The following is a 17,074-nucleotide window of genomic DNA, read 5'->3' on the forward strand; positions in this document are numbered from 1 at the left end:
TGTTAGTACTCTGGATGTTTGCTCTCTGAAGTATTTTTAATTAAGTCGTTTCCTGCTGTGACCTCAGTGCTGCACATTGCAACTACGCATGGACCAACTAATAATCTTCCCTCCTAAAAGCAGTGTTCCTTTGTGGAAACACTGTATTGATTTCAGTCTCCTCTCTGTGAGGTTAATTAACGTGTGGAGAAGCTGAAGTGGATGCTGTGTGTTACCAGTAATGAGTCAGAGCTTCTGATCTCTGTTAGCTTAGACGTGTATCCATCCTGTTGCTTTGAATCTTCTTGACACTTTACAGGATGGCTGTTGCTGAAATTCAAAGTTGAAGTTACTTATCTCTTGGAGCCAACTTCCAAGTTAAAGGCAGTAAGTTTGGGTTAGATTTTCCTTGCAAGGTTTGTTTGCTCACTGCAAGATACAGTTTTTCTTTCTGTGCTTATCACTTCAGAGGTTGATTTGTCTTTTGGGCAGCGAGGGATAACATGGTCCTTAATATATCCCAACCATTACTCCTTTCCTTTTGTGAACAGGAGAGACTGAAGTACAGGGAAAGAAGCTTTTGGAATAAGAGATTAAAAACCCCAGTTTGGCAGCAATGATTTGTAGTGAGTAAAGCTGCAATGTGGTGTTACATCACTACTCTGAATTTAATTCAAGGCTTAATATGTAAAAAAGAAGAGTGGTTTACAAAAATGTACATATTTGAGACGAGTGATTTAATCTTTATGACTTCAAGTTTGCATTAAATTAGCAGCCCTGTAGAGAAATACAGGAACTGGGGCTGTTGACAGCCTCCTGTAAGCTCTTACTGAGTCATGCTGGGTCTGGCTATAGGAACTGGTGTTTCAGATCACACTAACTTGTACTAATTTTTACAGGAAGCTGTATTTGTGTATTCAAACACAAAAGCCCTGGAAGTGTTGTCCAGTTCCTATTCCACTTCAGAACTTTTCACTTTCTGGAAGGTGTTTTAAAACAGCTGTGCAGACTGGAACAAAGACTCAGAGCTGAAGCCTGGTGGGTGCTGTGACCCAGGCTGCAGTGAGCAAACCTTTTCTGAGTTCAGCCTTTAAAAGGAGATCCCCTTTTCTCCTGCATTTCCTCTGCCTCGTGTTTATTTTCAGAGCTGGTGACACTGGTGTTAGTTTCTTTCTTCTTACTGTCAGGTTATGACTAGGACTTCTCCTTTGGCTAGAGAAAAAAGGGGATGGGGAAGGTACAAATAATGTTTCAGTTCAAGTCTTGAGCATCATCCATGAGACATTTGCCCGTGGGGAGAGGAAATAAATATATATGAACGTAGCTATTTTGACTGACAATTCTTTCCCCTCAGAACTGAGAGCAAATCTCGTATTTCCCAAGGTTTCTAAGTTATGTGGGAGGTTTCCAGGAATGTGGAACACAAACAGATGTGGTTGATCTCCTATGACAAAAATTTACACTTATTCAATTTATTCAGCACAACTCGGAATGGGAATCTGGTGATTAGATTGTGCTGACTCTCCGTGTCAAACACATTTGATGTCAGATTAATCAGAAAGAAGAAATCTACTTGCAGGAAGGTCATGTTTCACTGCCTATTTGCTGTTCTTCCAGAGGTTTCTGTTCTTTTTTCCCTGCTTTAATTTGCTTTTCTGTCTTGAATGCTGCAGAAGCAACAGCAAGGGGATGGTTTTGGGGGTGGCTTCCAAGTACTTGCACAAAATGCACCACAGAATTAGTCTGAGGAGTCTGGGAGGAGCTTAGGTTACTTCCCTGTGACAGGTCATCTGTCAAATACAGGCTTGGACAGACAAAGTGACTTTAACTGACCAGTCCAGTTACAGATTCTGGTGTGGTCATCTTGGCTGTACTGTGTATCTGGAGTTTATTTATCAAAATCCTTTCTCACTCAGAAAAGTTCACTGAATAACTGAAGCTCTGTATGGGCTAAAAGCAGGGGTCTATCAGCAAATTGTGGATGTTCTGTGTTTTGGGGGCATCTGATGCCTTCCTCATCTTCACAGGCTTTCAGTGACCATCTTGTACTCTTTTTCCCTTTATTAGTTGAGATTATGCTTAAATTGTGCAACAGCTCTTGCTCTCCCCATCATTAAGTGTTAACTCCTGTGTTGTTTGTCTTTAGCCCATCAGATTCTGAGTTATGAGCTACTCCATTATTAGTTTGGAGCAAGTGTGCAATTAGGTAACTGTTGACCTCTGAACAAATGCATTCCTTCTGCTCCTCTATGAAAGTCATTCTCTGTGCCAGACTCCAGTTTGCCCTGTGTCAGCCTTCCAGCCTTTGCCTCTGCCTGCTGCTCAGTTCGCTGTGGAACTAGAGCCTCTTCCATGTGCTGTAACCAAAAGCTGTCAGATCTGTAGGGCCTGCCCAGCAGCAGCTTCCTGCATGCACAAACAAGCACCCTTGAGCTGCTTCTCTGCTCTCCAGCTCAGCCAGTCCTCCTCTTTTTATTGGTGCAAGCAGCAGTCCAGGCTCCTTGCCCAGACATTGCCACTCAACCACAAACCCAGCCAGTTTGCCCTGAACTTGCATGATTTGCTAGAGGTGTATGCATGCAGAGCTGGAGTTGCTCTTGACATGTTCCCTTCTCACTGCTGCCCTGATACTTGCAATTGCTTCTTAACATCTTTGTGCAAAAGATGCAGTTTTGGTTTTGCGTTCTACTGGTGCCTTAGTAATAGGGGTGCAGAGGTGTTCTAAAGAAAATCCAGATTGTAAGTGGATTATAAAGAATATTGTGGAAAACTTTACAGGCTCTTTTGAGCCATAGGTTTGAATCCAAGGTGCAGTGCTGGGTGCAGCTGAGCTTTGCTGGAGCACAAGCTGACCAAGGGACTGTGTGGAAAGAGGAGCTGGCAAAGGCAAATTAGCCTTGCTTTGGAGAGCTGTGTTGGGTCACTGCCTCTGCTGGAGGGTTCTGTGGTGAAGTTGGTCATTTTTTGGGTATTCAGTAAGAAACTGGGGCAGTCACTACAAAAGGGTTTGTTTTGGTGCTCACCTCAAGCTGTTCTGGCCCTCCCAGCATTCTGACCTGCTGCAGAGAGGATTGTCCTGCTTTTGCAGCACAGGTGGAATCAGAGCAGTTCAGTACAGTGTACTGGGTGTATTTGTAAAACATACTAAAATATAAGGAGCTCAGTGATAGAAAACCTTGTGTAAGTATCTTGGGATGGACACCAGTCCATGAACAGATACGATCTCACAGAAAATCCCCTGGTGGAGAGCTGGATTTGCTTTTGAACTCCCTTCCCTTATAGGCCTATGCTAACTCATTATATCTGTTGCAGTGGTACTAGAAGCCAAAATGGGAGGATTCCACTGTGCAATGGATTTGGAGCTGTGTTCAGGGGGACAATTACCACTGTCAGTGTTGTAATTCTTTTTTAGAGGTTGAAAACGTGCAAATGAAAGACTGCAGATAAAGCACCAACAAGCAAACCCAACAAAATGGTAAAAAAACTACAAACAAAAGATTTCCTACTCCCAGTTCTTCACTGCTTCAATCTTGCCTGGATCAATATTGTTTCAGGACTGGGGTATTAGTGCAGCACTGCACAGTGGAGCATCACTATTAGTAATGTCAGGTAATAATGCCCAAATATATGTCTTTTTTATTGCTTGGGTTTTTTTTTTTTTCTTCCTCTCATTATCTTTCATTAGGATTCCATGCAGTTGTTGTACATGTGTTCATATTATTGAAATGCTTTTTTGAATTTAAATGCCCATGTCCTGTTTCTCCCCACAGGATTGTCCCAAGCAGTAGAACGGGCAATAAATAATTAATCTCTGGGTCAGGATATAGTAATTTAATTTGGAAGAAAAACAAAGCTTACAGGGATTGCAATACAGAAGAATGCTTTTGCTCAGTTTTCTGAACAGCTTTCTGTTCAATGTTCATACATTAAATTTTGGTTTTTGTCACATGAATTTTGAATTTTGTCACATTCAATGACATTGACTAGAGAAAATACATTTTCAAGGCAATGCTTCCTATGCATAACACATGACCTTTTGTTGGGAAAGAGCCCCTGATGCTGCAGTCAGATCATTGAAACTCCTTTGTACAAAATCATTGGAAAGAGCTGGAGTGGGAGGGAAAGGTTGCTCTGAAATTGTGAAGATGATTTATTAGAAGATACCCAGACAGTGACTGTAACAGGGATCCTTCTCTTGCACTGTGTCCTGGTTATCTCACACCTCCCAAAGTAGCTGGAACATCAATCTCCCTGAGGAACAGGGCTGTGGTTTCAGGCTGGAGGTGCATCTAGAGGGGGTCATGGTGAACCTTACGTCGACACATCACCATCCTGGTGATAGCCACGAGCTGGAGGAGCAGGAGACAGAGGCCTGCCAAGGGGACCCAGATGAAGACAAGACAGAAGTAATTCAGGTCTTCCTGCATTCTGCTGCCTGCAGGAATGGAGAAGAGGAAAGGTCCAGCAGGTGCTCACAGCTGGTGTTACAGACAGTTCTGGTAGAGCCAGGGGAGCTGCCCAGGGCCCTGCCTGGTGTGCCTGAGGCACAGAGCTTCCCCTGGGCCTGCAGTGATGTTCTACTGCTGCCAGCATTTTCCTGGGAACTGGAGGGAGGATGCATTGCCAAATGTTTTCTGTGTCCTCTGATGAAGCTAAAAGCAGACCTGGGCCTTGAGGCTTTACCCTCCCTCCCTCTGTTCCTGGTGTGCCCAGGCATCGGATCTGCTCATGCTTTTTACATCATCCTTAGCCTTTCCTATGGGAGATGTAATGATGGAATTTAATCCTACCAACTCTGCTAAAGCTGTATGGATTTTCACTCTCCCCCTATCCCAAAGTATCTGCAGGATTCAACTTGGTATCAGTGGACAAGGGTCTAGCTCTTCCCCTCTCCCTCCCTCCATCCAGGCTACCTGGATCTGGTGTCTTCAGGAACAAGTCCTTTTCGGTGATGCCCCACTGGGTGGTGGGTTCTCCTGCAGCGGTGGCTGTAAGTGAAATGGATGAATTCAGCATGAATTCAGCATGCAGGGAAATAAAACAGATCTCTGCTGCCCTTCTGCTCTCCTGCCTGGGCACAGCTGTTCTGTGCATAGGAAAGGCCTCAGCTCTGGGGGAACTTCCTGGAACCAAGTTTGGATGGGGTCTCCCAAGAGCCAAGAGGGAGCTGCAGCCTCCTTGTTTCTCACTTTCTGACACCATCCTCACAAAGCCTGAGCCCCCTGAGCTTGGTAGTACTTTTGGGAGCTGTGTGTGCTGAGGAAGGAGAGGATGGTGGTGGTGGACTTTGCTTTAGTCTTCTCCCTTCAGAGCACATGGGTGGGCTGGAGCAGTGGGGATGGGGAGATGATGCTGGGTGTGCCCAAACATGTTTGCCTTTGGGCAGGGGCAGTCCCAGGAGGAGAGGTGGGAAGCAGGGAGCCTCTGGCAGGAGGAGCAGTGGGTTGGGTACAGGATGCCTTGGGCAAGCAAGCAGGGAAATGGGGTTTGTGGAAGGGATGGCTGGTTGGAAAGGGCACGGGCAGGAGGTGCTGGGCATTTTGGCAGGACTGAGTGAGGCTGGGTGAAGGTGTTGCTGACCTGGAAGGAAGACAGGCTGGCCAGGGCTGAAGTACAGCATGTGGTAAAAATTCATCATACAGAAATAATTCCCCTGGTCCTGCGGTATGAAAGATTTCACTGCCAAATGATAGATTGTGTTGTGTTTGCTCGCCTCAAATCGAGATGACCATTTCTGATTCCCCTGAAATGTGACTCGGGCCATGGAATTGATGAAGACGATGGTGTGAAGGTTCCCACTCTTGTCCTGGTGGATCCAGAATGCACCACTGTCCTTGTCAGCCCGACACTCCAGCTCCAGCTTCTGTCCCACCCGGAGCTGGTTGATGTCCTTGGGAGATCTGACCTTTATCTGAAGTGACTGGCCAAAAATCCCAGGGCAGCCTGCAGGAGAGAAATCCTTGCTGCAACCACTTGGGAAGAGCCAAAGGGTTCTCTGAGGAAAGCTCCCTCCCTGTCCATGGGCTGGAAGGAGAAATGGCAAGGGAGGGCCACACTGTGTGGATGATGTGAAGGTTTTCTTGGACTCCTTGCTGGGATGGTGCATGGAGGGTGCTCAGCAATCAGCCACACAGGCTTTAAAGATGGGTGCAGCACTTCCAGCGCCTTCTCAGGGACATTACACCTTCCCAGCTTCTCTCAAGTGACTCCCTTTGCACTTCTTGCAGAGGCCCTTTACTCCCACCCTTCTCCCTCCTCCCAGAAGCGCTCATCGGCTCAATCTCCCTTCCCAGTGCAGGTGGTGCTGCAGCCACCCCTCTGGCTGCCCTTTGCTGGCTGAGCTGCTGCCGCCTTTCCTTCCAAACTCACTGAGCACAGCTCCAAGTCAGCCTTTTTGGTTTGTTTTTTACCCCCTTAATTATTTCACCCAATGCATTGGATTCAATGGGAGGGTTTTGCTTTTCCCTGCCGGTGAAGGGGCTGCACAGCCCCGTGTCCGTACTCACAGAATCCCAGAGCCAGCAGCAGGAGCAGGGCAGGAGACGTGTCCATCTTCTCCTGGGGTGTCTGTGCTTGGGGCTGGTGCAGCAGAGCTGAGATGATCTTTGTCACTTGGCTTGGGAGGCTGTGTCGCTCTTTGGGGAGGATGTGATGTCATCAGGACCCCTACATCAGGATGCATTCAGTTCAAGTCCAGAATCTGGGTCCCTTTAACCTCATCATTTCTTAGAATGCCTCAAGGATTTTTTTTCTGGGTGACTTAACAAGAGATCCAGAAAGGTGCTGCTCATGGTTGAGGTAGGATCAGCCACCACAGCCTGCTGCTCCCTCCCCACAGCTTCTGTGCAGAAGATATAGACCAGCCCCATCCTTTGGTGCAGGGTCTAGAACACTTTTTCTTGGCAGGGATTCTGCCTCTTTCTCTTGAGCACATTCATGGAGTGTCGTGTGCATGGCAGAGCCACAGTGATACAGGTGTTCACGGTGTAGATCTACATGTATTGTCTGTCTCCAAGCACAGGTTTCTGGCACACAGATGAGTCTTTATTGTTCTCATTGCACTTTGTTCTGTTCTTCATGGCTATTGCTCAGCAAAAGCCTTTTCATGCAAGGTTGCTGGTCTAGGAACTGGAACCTGTTGAGACTGCCCCTTGCACAAGTGAGTGTTTTGCCTTTTCTTTGTCTTTAAAACTTGTGGTTCTCTTCTTTAACCACAGGGTATTCTGCTCTTTAAAAAAACCCTTTTATACTTCACCAGAGAGGGCCCTTGCTGCTGCCTCCAGGTGACCACTTGCACATGGGAATGGGTGATGCTTCCTGGACCTTTGCATGCATGGAAAGAAGCATTTCACTAGAGTGCCAGGGGCTGGGCTGGTGTTTGATTTCTTTCTTTCTTCTTGACTTTCCTGTTGATTTCATTTCTGTGTGAGGGTTTTTTTTTATTACAGCTTTGCAAAAAATCTCCTTTTCTTCCTTGGTTTGTCAGAAGCCAGGCACTGCTGAGTTTGATGCCGTTGCTATTGGGGCTGCTACTCAGAGCATGAGATGACCCAGCCATCTTCATCCTGTCCTCGGGGACAGTGAAGCACATTGAGATTATCTTTTTTTTACCTTGGCTTGGGAGGCTGTGTCTCTCTTTGGGGGGATGTGATGTCATCAGGACCCTCTTGGGTAAAATGACAATTCTTGGCATCTGCGGCAAAACATCGAGGAAAAAAAGAATTTCTGAATAAATGAGTTTCCAGTCCAGAATTTGTGATTTGCTTCTTTGTTTTATCTACTTGTGGTTCTTTTGCCTCACCATGGGTTCCTTCCGTCCTGCCCTGTGGTGTGCTCCAGTGGAGAGGGCCCTTGCTGCTGCCTCTGGGTGACCCTGGCACGGGGGAATGGCTGATGTTTCCTGGAACTTTGAACACACACAGGCTTTCTTGTTGATTATCTTTCTGTGTAAAGTTTTTTGTTTAATTTCTTTTTTTTTTTTTTTTACTAACACTTTGCCAAGAAGCCTCTTGGTTCCTGGGTCTGTCAGAATACAGGTGCTGCTGTTTGTGCTGCTACTGACAGCTGAGTTATGGAAAATGGTTTAGGAACTGTGTTTATGTCACTGGCCATCAAAGTGTGTTGGAGAGTGGGGAAAGCCGCTGCTGGGCTGCTGAGATGTGTGAGGGTCACTGATACTGTGTGAGCTGTGCCCTGCAGAGTGGGCTGGAGGATCTGTGTGAAGATGTGTTGAGGGAGGCAGGAGCCATCCCCGAGCCTCCTGAGTTTGGCACTGGACTTAAAAACGATCAGGTGTGTTCTGAAATAGCAAACAAGCCCTCTGAACCAAATAAAAATTCCCAAAGCAAACAGATCCTGCTTCCATTTCTTCATCTGTTGGAAGAGGATTTGGGTGTGTGGGTCAGTCCCAGAGCAGGAGCACACCGCACTTGTGCCTGGGCTACAGGAACGTGGTGTGTTGTGTGATGTGAAAAAGTGGATATGAGAATATGAGGAAAGACCTCGTAGCTTTTTGGCAGAAACATTTTGAGTGATACCTTTTTAAATGAAAATTTTTAGCTTACACTAACTCAAGACCATCCAATAATTAAATTGATCTCATAGCCTCAGTGTTGGGGCATTTCTGTTATTTTTTTTCCTTCATAATTTGTGTAGTTCTGTGCAGTTGTCGTTCAGTACTTTCCCACTATTGTTTAGATATGCTTACCTATTCCCTATTTTTTATTTCTTTTTAATTCTTACAAACAAGTAAGTTTGGAAGAACTTTGTTTTTCTCTGATTTTCTCTCCTTCCCATCTTGTTTACAGAGGAGGAGACTATCAAAGGGTTTCTTCCACTCTTTTTTTTTGCCAGGTTTTTATCAGCCCCATGACAAGAATTCCAGACTCTTTATCTCAGGCGCCTTCTTGGCAGTTTCCTGGGATGTGGGAGAGTTACTGGGCCCATCAGCAAATCCCTGGGAAGATACCTTTAGATGATTTTAGGCTGTGCTAAGCTGGAAGCTGAAGTCTGCACCCTAAAGTTCAGAATGGTGTATAAATCACTGACTTTTGCCTTAGCCAAGACATTTTCAACCCCTTGTTTATTACTTTCCTGAAGGATTTTAGCTTTTGTAAGACTAGGAACTGAAGAATGAAATAATGGTCATGAATCTGACTAGAAGAATTTTATTTTATGTCTCAGTTTTTAAATTGCAAATATACTAAGGAAATATTTACATGAAATACAGATCTGAAAAAACCAGAATTTACAGTAGTCCATAACATGTCCCCAGAATATCAACATGTTAAATATTCTGCTTAACCAAAACAAGTGACAAAGATTTATTTTTTTTTTTTTTAAATCACTCAGGCATTTCCCTCAGAAAGCAAATCCCACTTTCCTTACTCAGGCCAAACTCCTGCAGAAATAGGTGGATTGGGGGTAGCAGCAGAACAAGGACAGTGTGAGGGGAACAGTGAACTTTAGCCCTCAGAACTGTAAAAACCTCAAAAGTAAGGCCCTTTAATCCATATTTAGCTTCTCAGTGCAGTCTTGCATTCCATGACATGAAACAGTAAAAGCCCTGGTAGGGAGGCACCACAACAAGAAGATGTGTGGGGTGGGGATAATTATTTCTTTGTGTAGCAAATTCCACCTCTGGCTGCGTTTTGGGAGGAAATCGCACACAGCCTTGAGCAAAGGTCCAGCTCACGTCCTTATTTCTCATCAGCTCCTCACTGAGGCATGTCAGCACCTGGATTGGCCTGGTTCTTGTGCCTGAGCCCTGGGAACAGAGGTGGCCTTTGGCCTTAGGAATTGCCCAGAGAAGCTTGGGGTTTGGAAGGAGTTGTGCTTTACAGTTCCCAGGGAAGTGCTGCTTCTTGTCTGTGCTCCCTCTTGTCTCTTCAGATCTGTCAGGGCAGAGTGGGTGAGGTGCAGTGGCATTGTGGATAATGTAGGAGATGGATTTCTGTGCTGACAGCTCCCAGGAGAAGATCCAGAAGCCAGAAGGAGCAGATGCTGATCTGTGTTAGTTTGGTGTCCTGGGTTTCGTGGGGGGCTTCCCGTTTGCAGGTCTGGAGAGAGAAGTGAGTTTGGTTTACTCAGGTGGGAGAGGAGCAAGAAGGCAATTCAGACTCCTTTAGCCTTGGGCTGTAGCCAGGGAACTCCCAGAGAAGGCTGCAAAGTGTTCCTAAATCCTGCTTGTGCAAGTGAATGATCTGCCACCATTTCAAGCAGTGACTGACAAAAGAAGGCTGTGTCACAAGATACACTGGTGGTCAAATCTAACATTGATTAAAAAATAAAGTGGGCTTTTTAAATTTACCTCTGACTTCTGATCACTCCTGTCCTCTCATTAAGCCTTCCTCTACATTCCAAAAGGAATGAAGAAAGAAGAGCTCAGGGTTTGCAGGGTGTTTTTTTAATTAGACAGGGTGGTATCATTTCAGAGAGACTTTTTCTTGTTGGAACATGTTGCCTGCAGAGAAGTTTGAAAAGAGGCTTTCCAGACAGCCAGCGTGCACCCAAAATGATAGAAATGACTGTCTCCATCAACTGGGAGTTTTATGCTCCCAGTTGAGTTGGGGATTTGGCACCCCTTTTCAGGGAGGATTAATTGGTGGTGGAAAATGAATCCTTCTGCTGCCAGCAATGATCGCAGGCCAGATCCTGGGGTGCTCTTTGAGGGAGTGAATTGTGCTGTTAACTTCCAAAGAGCTTCCTTTCACTAAGCAGGAGCTGCTCAGAGCAGCAGGAATTTCCTCTCTAAATCAAAACTGGAATATGGTACAATAGCTAAAACCAGAGCTCTGTCAAGTTTAGGGCTGCTGAAGGAGAGCCATCCTTGAGGAGGTGATTTCCTGAGGCCCCTGTATTAAAACCACTGCATCAGGGCAAAGTGGGAGAGCTCTGCAGGGTGTTTGTCTCCCCACAGAGACAGAACATCCTTGCACAGAGCTGGCAGAGGGGGTTGAGATAAGTGAAAAATGCAAACATTCTGCTGAACAAGGCCACTTGAAGAGCTCTTCCTTATCATTGCTCCCTGGAAAGGCAGATGAGGATCAGGAAAGCACTGCGTGTAATAAATATCCCCTGTGAAAATGACAGTCTGTTCCATTTAACAGACAGTTTAAAAAAATGCAACCTGCCTTTAAAAGAAAAATAAATTTGTAGGGACCCATTTTCTACTAATGTTAGGGAAGGTCTGTATTAATTTGGAGAACTAAATGGCAGTTACCTCTTGTACTAAAAACCCCATGGATATATAACAAAGAACAGGTATTTATCTGATTTTAAAGGTGCTTTGATTGGCAAAGAATGAGGCTCCAGAGGTGTGAACATGCTGTTCCAAAGTTTCTTGGCAACCCAGCTGTTCCAAGCACTAGCCCAGCCTTGGCTGCCCTTGAGCAGTAGCTGGGACTTCTTGGTGTCTCTCTTGCCACAAGCCCCAGGGTACACAAGGCTTGCAGAAGTGCAGAAGTGGTTTCCTGCAGAGCAGGAGAGGTGAGCAAACCAGCTGCAGGGAGGTCGATTTGCAGAAGCAAAATGTGTGTGGGCAAAAAACAATTCCTCTTCCAAACCAGGAAATTGCAATTCTCATTCTGATCCTGTTTTCCTGGTGACTCGGGGTGAGGGGTGGGCAGGAGGGAAAGCATAAAGGAAAGGTTCCTGTGTGCCCTAGAAACTGGGTTACCCCTCACTCTGTTCCTTTCTGCACTGGTGTTTCTCAGGAGAGTCTTTCAAGGCTACAGCAGCCCCTCTGCTACTGTTCCTTAGCGCCTGTTGGGGAAACAGAGGCAGGAAAACCTTGGTGCTGTGGGTCCCAAATGGTGCAGAGCGGGATTTGGGATGCAGGAACTTACATGTATCCCCATCCATGGGGACATCTGAATATGCAGTAATGGAATTGAATGGTTTGGGGAGGGGAAGAGAAGAAATGTGGTCACCCCCAAGCTCAGGTTGGGAATGGTGCATTGGAAGCACACAAATGTAGTTATGAGCACTGGGTAATGCACAAAGTTTTTGGGCTGCCACAAACACCTGTCTTTCTGTTTTGTATCTGCTGCAGGGTCAGAGCTCAATGACTTGAACAGCTTAATAGTTGAAAAACCAAACAAAAAGCCCAAACAGACAAAAAGCCCCAAACAAAACCATAAACAGAGGACAGGAGAACTTTCTGTTCCATTTTTGCCCTTAAGTCATTGCTCAGGCTCCTCCCAACCATCTTCTATCAGATGAAGAATTTTTAAGTTGCTTTTTGGCACCTGCCTGCTTTATCTCTTGAGGGTGGGATGTTGCCAAGTTGAAGAGAAAAATGTCAATGCATGTCACTCACCTCTTACACCTGCATCTTCGACTTCTGGTTTCTGAGAAAAGAGAGAAAATGTTTTAGTTGAAAGGTACCAAGTGACAGCTCAGGAAAGAAACACTCCAGTGAGGCAGGGCTGGTGCTCCCCTGCTCCCCTGCAACTGATATCTTTAAGACTAATAACCAAGCCTATTTTTGAGGAAATCCATGCTGCAGCTCATGTTACCCCAGTAATACACTTAAATATTTTTTCATTAATTATTCTTTAAGGTGAGTAGCAGCAGCAGGGTCAACCTGGGAACACTAAGGGTGAATTACTTCTGTTTGCTGTCCCCAGTGACTTTGGCACGTTGCTGAAGATCCCTCAGCAGCAATTATTTCTGCAGCAGGTGACTGGCAGTGATGCCACGTTGCATGCCCCCAAGGTAACGATGCTCTTCCCCATTTTAGCCTCTGTGTTGTTACTTTGGGGTAGATTCAGCAAAATAAAACATCCAGCCATTAGTTTTAGACTAAGCTAAAAATCCATCCTGAAGGGCTTGGAAATTGCTGCAGAAATGAACTGCAGCTGAGAGCTTTTCACTGATCATAATGGAATGAAGTTTCTCATCTGGTTCCAGCTTGAGCTGCTACTGGGACTCTCAGCATTTTCTGGAGCATATTTACTCTGTTAGGTCAGAATGTTTCAGGCTCTGTGACTTTAACCTCTGACACACCCATTTATGAACAAGACTGTTAACAGAATAAGTACTGTCTCTTTCAAATCTATTTTTCTTCCTTGGAAGTCTTTTCCAATATAAATAATTTTCTGACTGTGTGATTCTAAATTGATGATTCTTTCTCATCCTAATCCTACCGATGAGGATTAAAACACAGACACTGATTTTAACAGAGGTCCTTGCATTGACTGTGTCCTGATTATTGGCTGCATCCCAAAGCAGCCAGAACATCTTCCTGAGGGGCAGGGCTGTGGTCTCAGGCCAGAGGTGTATCTAGAGAGGGTTTTGGTGAGCCTTACGTTGACACAGCACGATGGTGATCACCAGGGCAATGAGGAGCAGGAGGCAGGCACCTGCTAAGGGCACCCAGATGAAGATGTGACAGAAGAAATTCAGATCTTCCTGTATTCTCTCTGCAGGAATAGAGAAGATGGAATGTCCACCAGGTGCTCAAAGCTGGTGTTACAGACAGTTCTGGTGTAACCATTTTCCTTGGGAAATAGCCTCGAGGGACGCTATGTGGGCAAAAGTTTTCTCATGTCTCCTGCTGAGGCTAAAAGCAGCCCCAAGGCTCTACCCTCCCTCCCCATGTTGCTGTTGTGCCCAGGCATGCTCATGCTTTTTACATCATATTTAGCCTTTCTTAGGTTGAATGAAATATTGGAATTTAATCCTTGCATCTGTAATAAAGAAGCTGTGTGGATCTTCTCTCACCCTCCTGATCCCCAAATGTCTCTGCAGGATCCCCCTTGGTATCAGTGGACCAGAGTCCAGCCCTTCCCCTCTCCCTCCCTCCCTGCATTCAGCTTACCTGGATCCGGAGTACTGAGGTTGGGGTCCTCAGTTATGCCATGCTTAGGGGTGGGTTCTGGTGTGGTGGGTGCCACTACAGTGGTGGCTGTAAGTGAAATGGATGAATTCAGTATGTAGGGACATACAATAAAACAGATCTCTCCGGCCCTTCTGCTCTCAAGCTTGGACGGGGTCTCCCAAGAGCCAAGAGGGAGCTGCAGCCTCCTTGTTTCTCACTTTCTGACACCATCCTCACAATGCCTGAGCCCCCTGAGCTTGGTAATACTTTTGGGAGCTGTGTGGGCTGAGGAAGGAGAGGATGGTGGTGGTGGACTTTGCTTTAGTCTTCTCCCTTCAGAGCACACGGGTGGGCTGGAGCAGTGGGGATGGGGAGATGATGCTGGGTGTGCCCAAACATGTTTGCCTTTGGGCAGGGGCAGTCCCAGGAGGAGAGGTGGGAAGCAGGGAGCCTCTGGCAGGAGGAGCAGTGGGTTGGGTACAGGATGCCTTGGGCAAGCAAGCAGGGAAATGGGGTTTGTGGGAGGGATGGCTGGTTGGAAAGGGCACGGGCAGGAGGTGCTGGGCATTTTGGCAGGACTGAGTGAGGTTGGGTGAAGGTGTTGCTGACCTGGAAGGAAGACAGGCTTGCCAGGGCTGAAGTACAGCATTTGGTTCAAATTCATCACGCAGAAATATTTCCCCTGGTCCTGTGGTGTGAAAGATTTCACTGCCAAATAATAGATTGTGTTGTGTTTGCTTGCCTCAAATCGAGATGACCATTTCTGATTCCCCTGAAATGTGACTCGAGCCATGGAATTGATGAAGACGATGGCGTGAAGGTTCCCACTCCTGTCCTGGTGGATCCAGAATGCACCACTATCCTTGTCAGCCCGACACTCCAGCTCCAGCTTCTGTCCCACCCGGAGCTGGTTGATGTCATTGGGAGATTTGACCTTTATCTGAAGTGACTGGCCAAAAATCCCAGGGCAGCCTGCAGGAGAGAAATCCTTGCTGCAACCACTTGGGAAGAGTCAAAGGGTTCTCTGAGGAAAGCTCCCTCCCTGTCCATGGGCTGGAAGGAGAAATGGCAAGGGAGGGCCACGCTGTGTGGATGATGTGAAGGTTTTCTTGGACTCCTTGCTGGGATGGTGCACGGAGGGTGCTCAGCAATCAGCCACACAGGCTTTAAAGATGGGTGCAGCACTTCCAGCGCCTTCTCAGGGACATTACACCTTCCCAGCTTCTCTCAAGTGACTCCCTTTGCACTTCTTGCAGAGGCCCTTTACTCCCACCCTTCTCCCTCCTCCCAGAGGCGCTCATCGGCTCAATCTCCCTTCCCAGTGCAGGTGGTGCTGCAGCCACCCCTCTGGCTGCCCTTTGCTGGCTGAGCTGCTGCTGCCTTTCCTTCCAAACTCACTGAGCACAGCTCCAAGTCAGCCTTTTTGGTTTGTTTTTTACCCCCTTAATTATTTCACCCAATGCATTGGATTCAATGGGAGGGTTTTGCTTTTCCCTGCCGGTGAAGGGGCTGCACAGCCCCGTGTCCGTACTCACAGAATCCCAGAGCCAGCAGCAGGAGCAGGGCAGGAGACGTGTCCATCTTCTCCTGGGGTGTCTGTGCTTGGGGCTGGTGCAGCAGAGCTGAGATGATCTTTGTCACTTGGCTTGGGAGGCTGTGTCGCTCTTTGGGGAGGATGTGATGTCATCAGGACCCTCTTGGGTAAGGAGCTGATGCTCGGCATCTGTGGCATAACGAGGAAAAGAAAATTCCTGAAGAAATTAGTTTCTTCTCCAGAGTTTGGACTAATAATCCTTATCAGTTCTTAATGGTACCTCAAGACTTTTTCCTGGATGGCTTCCCTAGAGATCCAGAGAGGTCGGATCAGCCACCACAGCCTGCTGTCCCCAGCCCTCTGGGGATCCACAGCAGCTCCAGCAGTAGTTATGGACGAGTCCCAAGCTTTTGATACAGGCCACACTTCACTTTTCTTGGCAGGGATTCTGCCTTCTTCTCTTTAGCACACACTCAAGGGGTCTCGTGGATGGCACATTTTTACCCAGCAAGTGAGACACAGGTGTTCCATGACATAGATGTACACATCATTTATCTCCAAGCACACGTGCTGCTGGCACACAGCTGGGTTTTTCAGGTGCTTGAGTGCTCTTTTTACAATTCTTTGTTTAATTCTTCTTTGCAGTTGCAAATCTCTTCATGCAGGGCAGGTGGTCTGTGAGCAGAATTCTCACGTGAGTGCCCAATGTCCAGGGTGTGCTTTGCTTTTTGTTTGTTTTAACAACCTGTGGCTCTCTCTCTCACCACAAGTGCTTCCTCTCTGCCAAAAAAACCAACATCCTTGTGTGCCTGAATGGAGAGGGCCCTTGCTGCTGCCTCCAGGTGACCACTTGTACATGGGGATGGGTGATGCTTCCTGGAACTTTAATCACATACAGTAACAACAGTTTCACCAGCCCGCAAGGGGCTGGGCTGCTGTCTGGTTTCTTTCTTTCTTCCTGGCTTTCCTGTTGATTTTTTTTTTCTATTTTTTTTGGTGTTTGTTTGTTTGTTTGTTTGTGGTTTGTTGGTTGTGGTTTTTTTCCCTATTACCCCTCTGCAAAGAAAGCCCCTTTTCCCTGGGTCTGTCAGAAAGTAAGTGCTGCTGGGTTTGATGCCATTTCTACTGGGGATCAGAACTGAATCACTGAAAATGGTTTAGGAACTGGGTTTATTTCTCTGGGCTTCGATGCATGTTGGTGAGTGAAGAAAGCTCCTGTTAGGCCTGCTGAGATATGTCAAATCCATGTTTTGTTAGGCTGGGAGACTTGTGACGCCTACCTTAAATAAAGCAAATAAAAGTACAATGGAAATGAATGTGCTGGCCAATGAGGATGGGACAAAAATTCATCAATTCTAGGTTCTCACTCAGCTGTAGAGTGAGCATGCAGTGCATGTCCTCAGAGGTGTGGTGGTGGGTGTGCTGGGACAACCTGTACAGTTAAAGGATCATCCAGGAATGCCTTTCTTAATAGGAATATCTAATTTCTTTCTTGTCTTTGACAAATAGTAAATTTTATTATGAATCAATCCAGGGTACCAAACTGGCACCCAGATATTCCTCTCCTCTGTGTGGAGGTGTCCTTCTTCTTGGCCCTCTTTGCTCACAGATTGAGTTGATTTCCAGGCAAGGCCACCTTTTCCTCTGCTAATGAATATATCCTTTAAAGGCAAGGCAAAAGCATATTGTCAGTTGGGAGATATAGCTGCAGGAGGGCTGTCACACATCGCTTTTTTACT

General features: G+C 46.5%; 2 protein-coding genes across 2 annotated transcripts; both read right to left on the reverse strand.

The window, feature by feature from the left end:
* Positions 1-3,397: 3,397 nt before the first annotated feature.
* LOC131579220 (uncharacterized) lies at positions 3,398-8,631 on the reverse strand. The gene is made up of 3 exons (XM_058838854.1): positions 5,356-8,631; positions 4,893-4,967; positions 3,398-4,450 (listed from the first exon to the last, which is right to left on the reverse strand). The coding sequence occupies exons 1-3, from the start codon at positions 6,083-6,085 to the stop codon at positions 4,269-4,271; spliced, it is 987 nt and encodes a 328-aa protein (XP_058694837.1). The 5' UTR covers positions 6,086-8,631; the 3' UTR covers positions 3,398-4,268.
* Positions 8,632-9,091: 460 nt separating this feature from the next.
* Positions 9,092-15,747, reverse strand: CD8A (CD8 subunit alpha). Its single transcript, XM_058837922.1, has 7 exons — positions 15,616-15,747; positions 15,337-15,524; positions 14,411-14,773; positions 13,802-13,888; positions 13,290-13,403; positions 12,299-12,329; positions 9,092-10,037 (listed from the first exon to the last, which is right to left on the reverse strand). Exons 2-7 carry the CDS (start codon positions 15,380-15,382, stop codon positions 9,992-9,994), a joined length of 687 nt encoding a protein of 228 aa, XP_058693905.1. The 5' UTR covers positions 15,383-15,524; positions 15,616-15,747; the 3' UTR covers positions 9,092-9,991.
* Between the last annotated feature and the right edge of the window lie 1,327 nt (positions 15,748-17,074).

The sequence above is a fragment of the Poecile atricapillus genome, chromosome 4 (genome assembly GCF_030490865.1).
Source record: "Poecile atricapillus isolate bPoeAtr1 chromosome 4, bPoeAtr1.hap1, whole genome shotgun sequence".
Taxonomy (NCBI): Eukaryota; Metazoa; Chordata; class Aves; order Passeriformes; family Paridae; genus Poecile; species Poecile atricapillus.

What these genes read in the sequence shown, in the direction of transcription:
- LOC131579220 (XM_058838854.1), bottom strand. Translation starts at nt 6,085, where the DNA reads ATGCACCATCCCAGCAAGGAGTCCAAGAAAACCTTCACATCATCCACA. An exon ending in GGGACTGCCCCTGCCCAAAG is followed by an intron (nt 4,968 to 5,355) that starts GCAAACATGTTT and finishes TTTCACTTACAG; the next exon opens with CCACCGCTGCAGGAGAACCC. An exon ending in CCTGAAGACACCAGATCCAG is followed by an intron (nt 4,451 to 4,892) that starts GTAGCCTGGATG and finishes ACCAGCTGTGAG; the next exon opens with CACCTGCTGGACCTTTCCTC.
- CD8A (XM_058837922.1), bottom strand. Translation starts at nt 15,382, where the DNA reads ATGGACACGTCTCCTGCCCTGCTCCTGCTGCTGGCTCTGGGATTCT. An exon ending in CCTCAGTACTCCGGATCCAG is followed by an intron (nt 13,404 to 13,801) that starts GTAAGCTGAATG and finishes CTATTCCTGCAG; the next exon opens with AGAGAATACAGGAAGATCTG. An exon ending in CACCATCGTGCTGTGTCAAC is followed by an intron (nt 12,330 to 13,289) that starts GTAAGGCTCACC and finishes CTCTTTTCTCAG; the next exon opens with AAACCAGAAGTCGAAGATGC.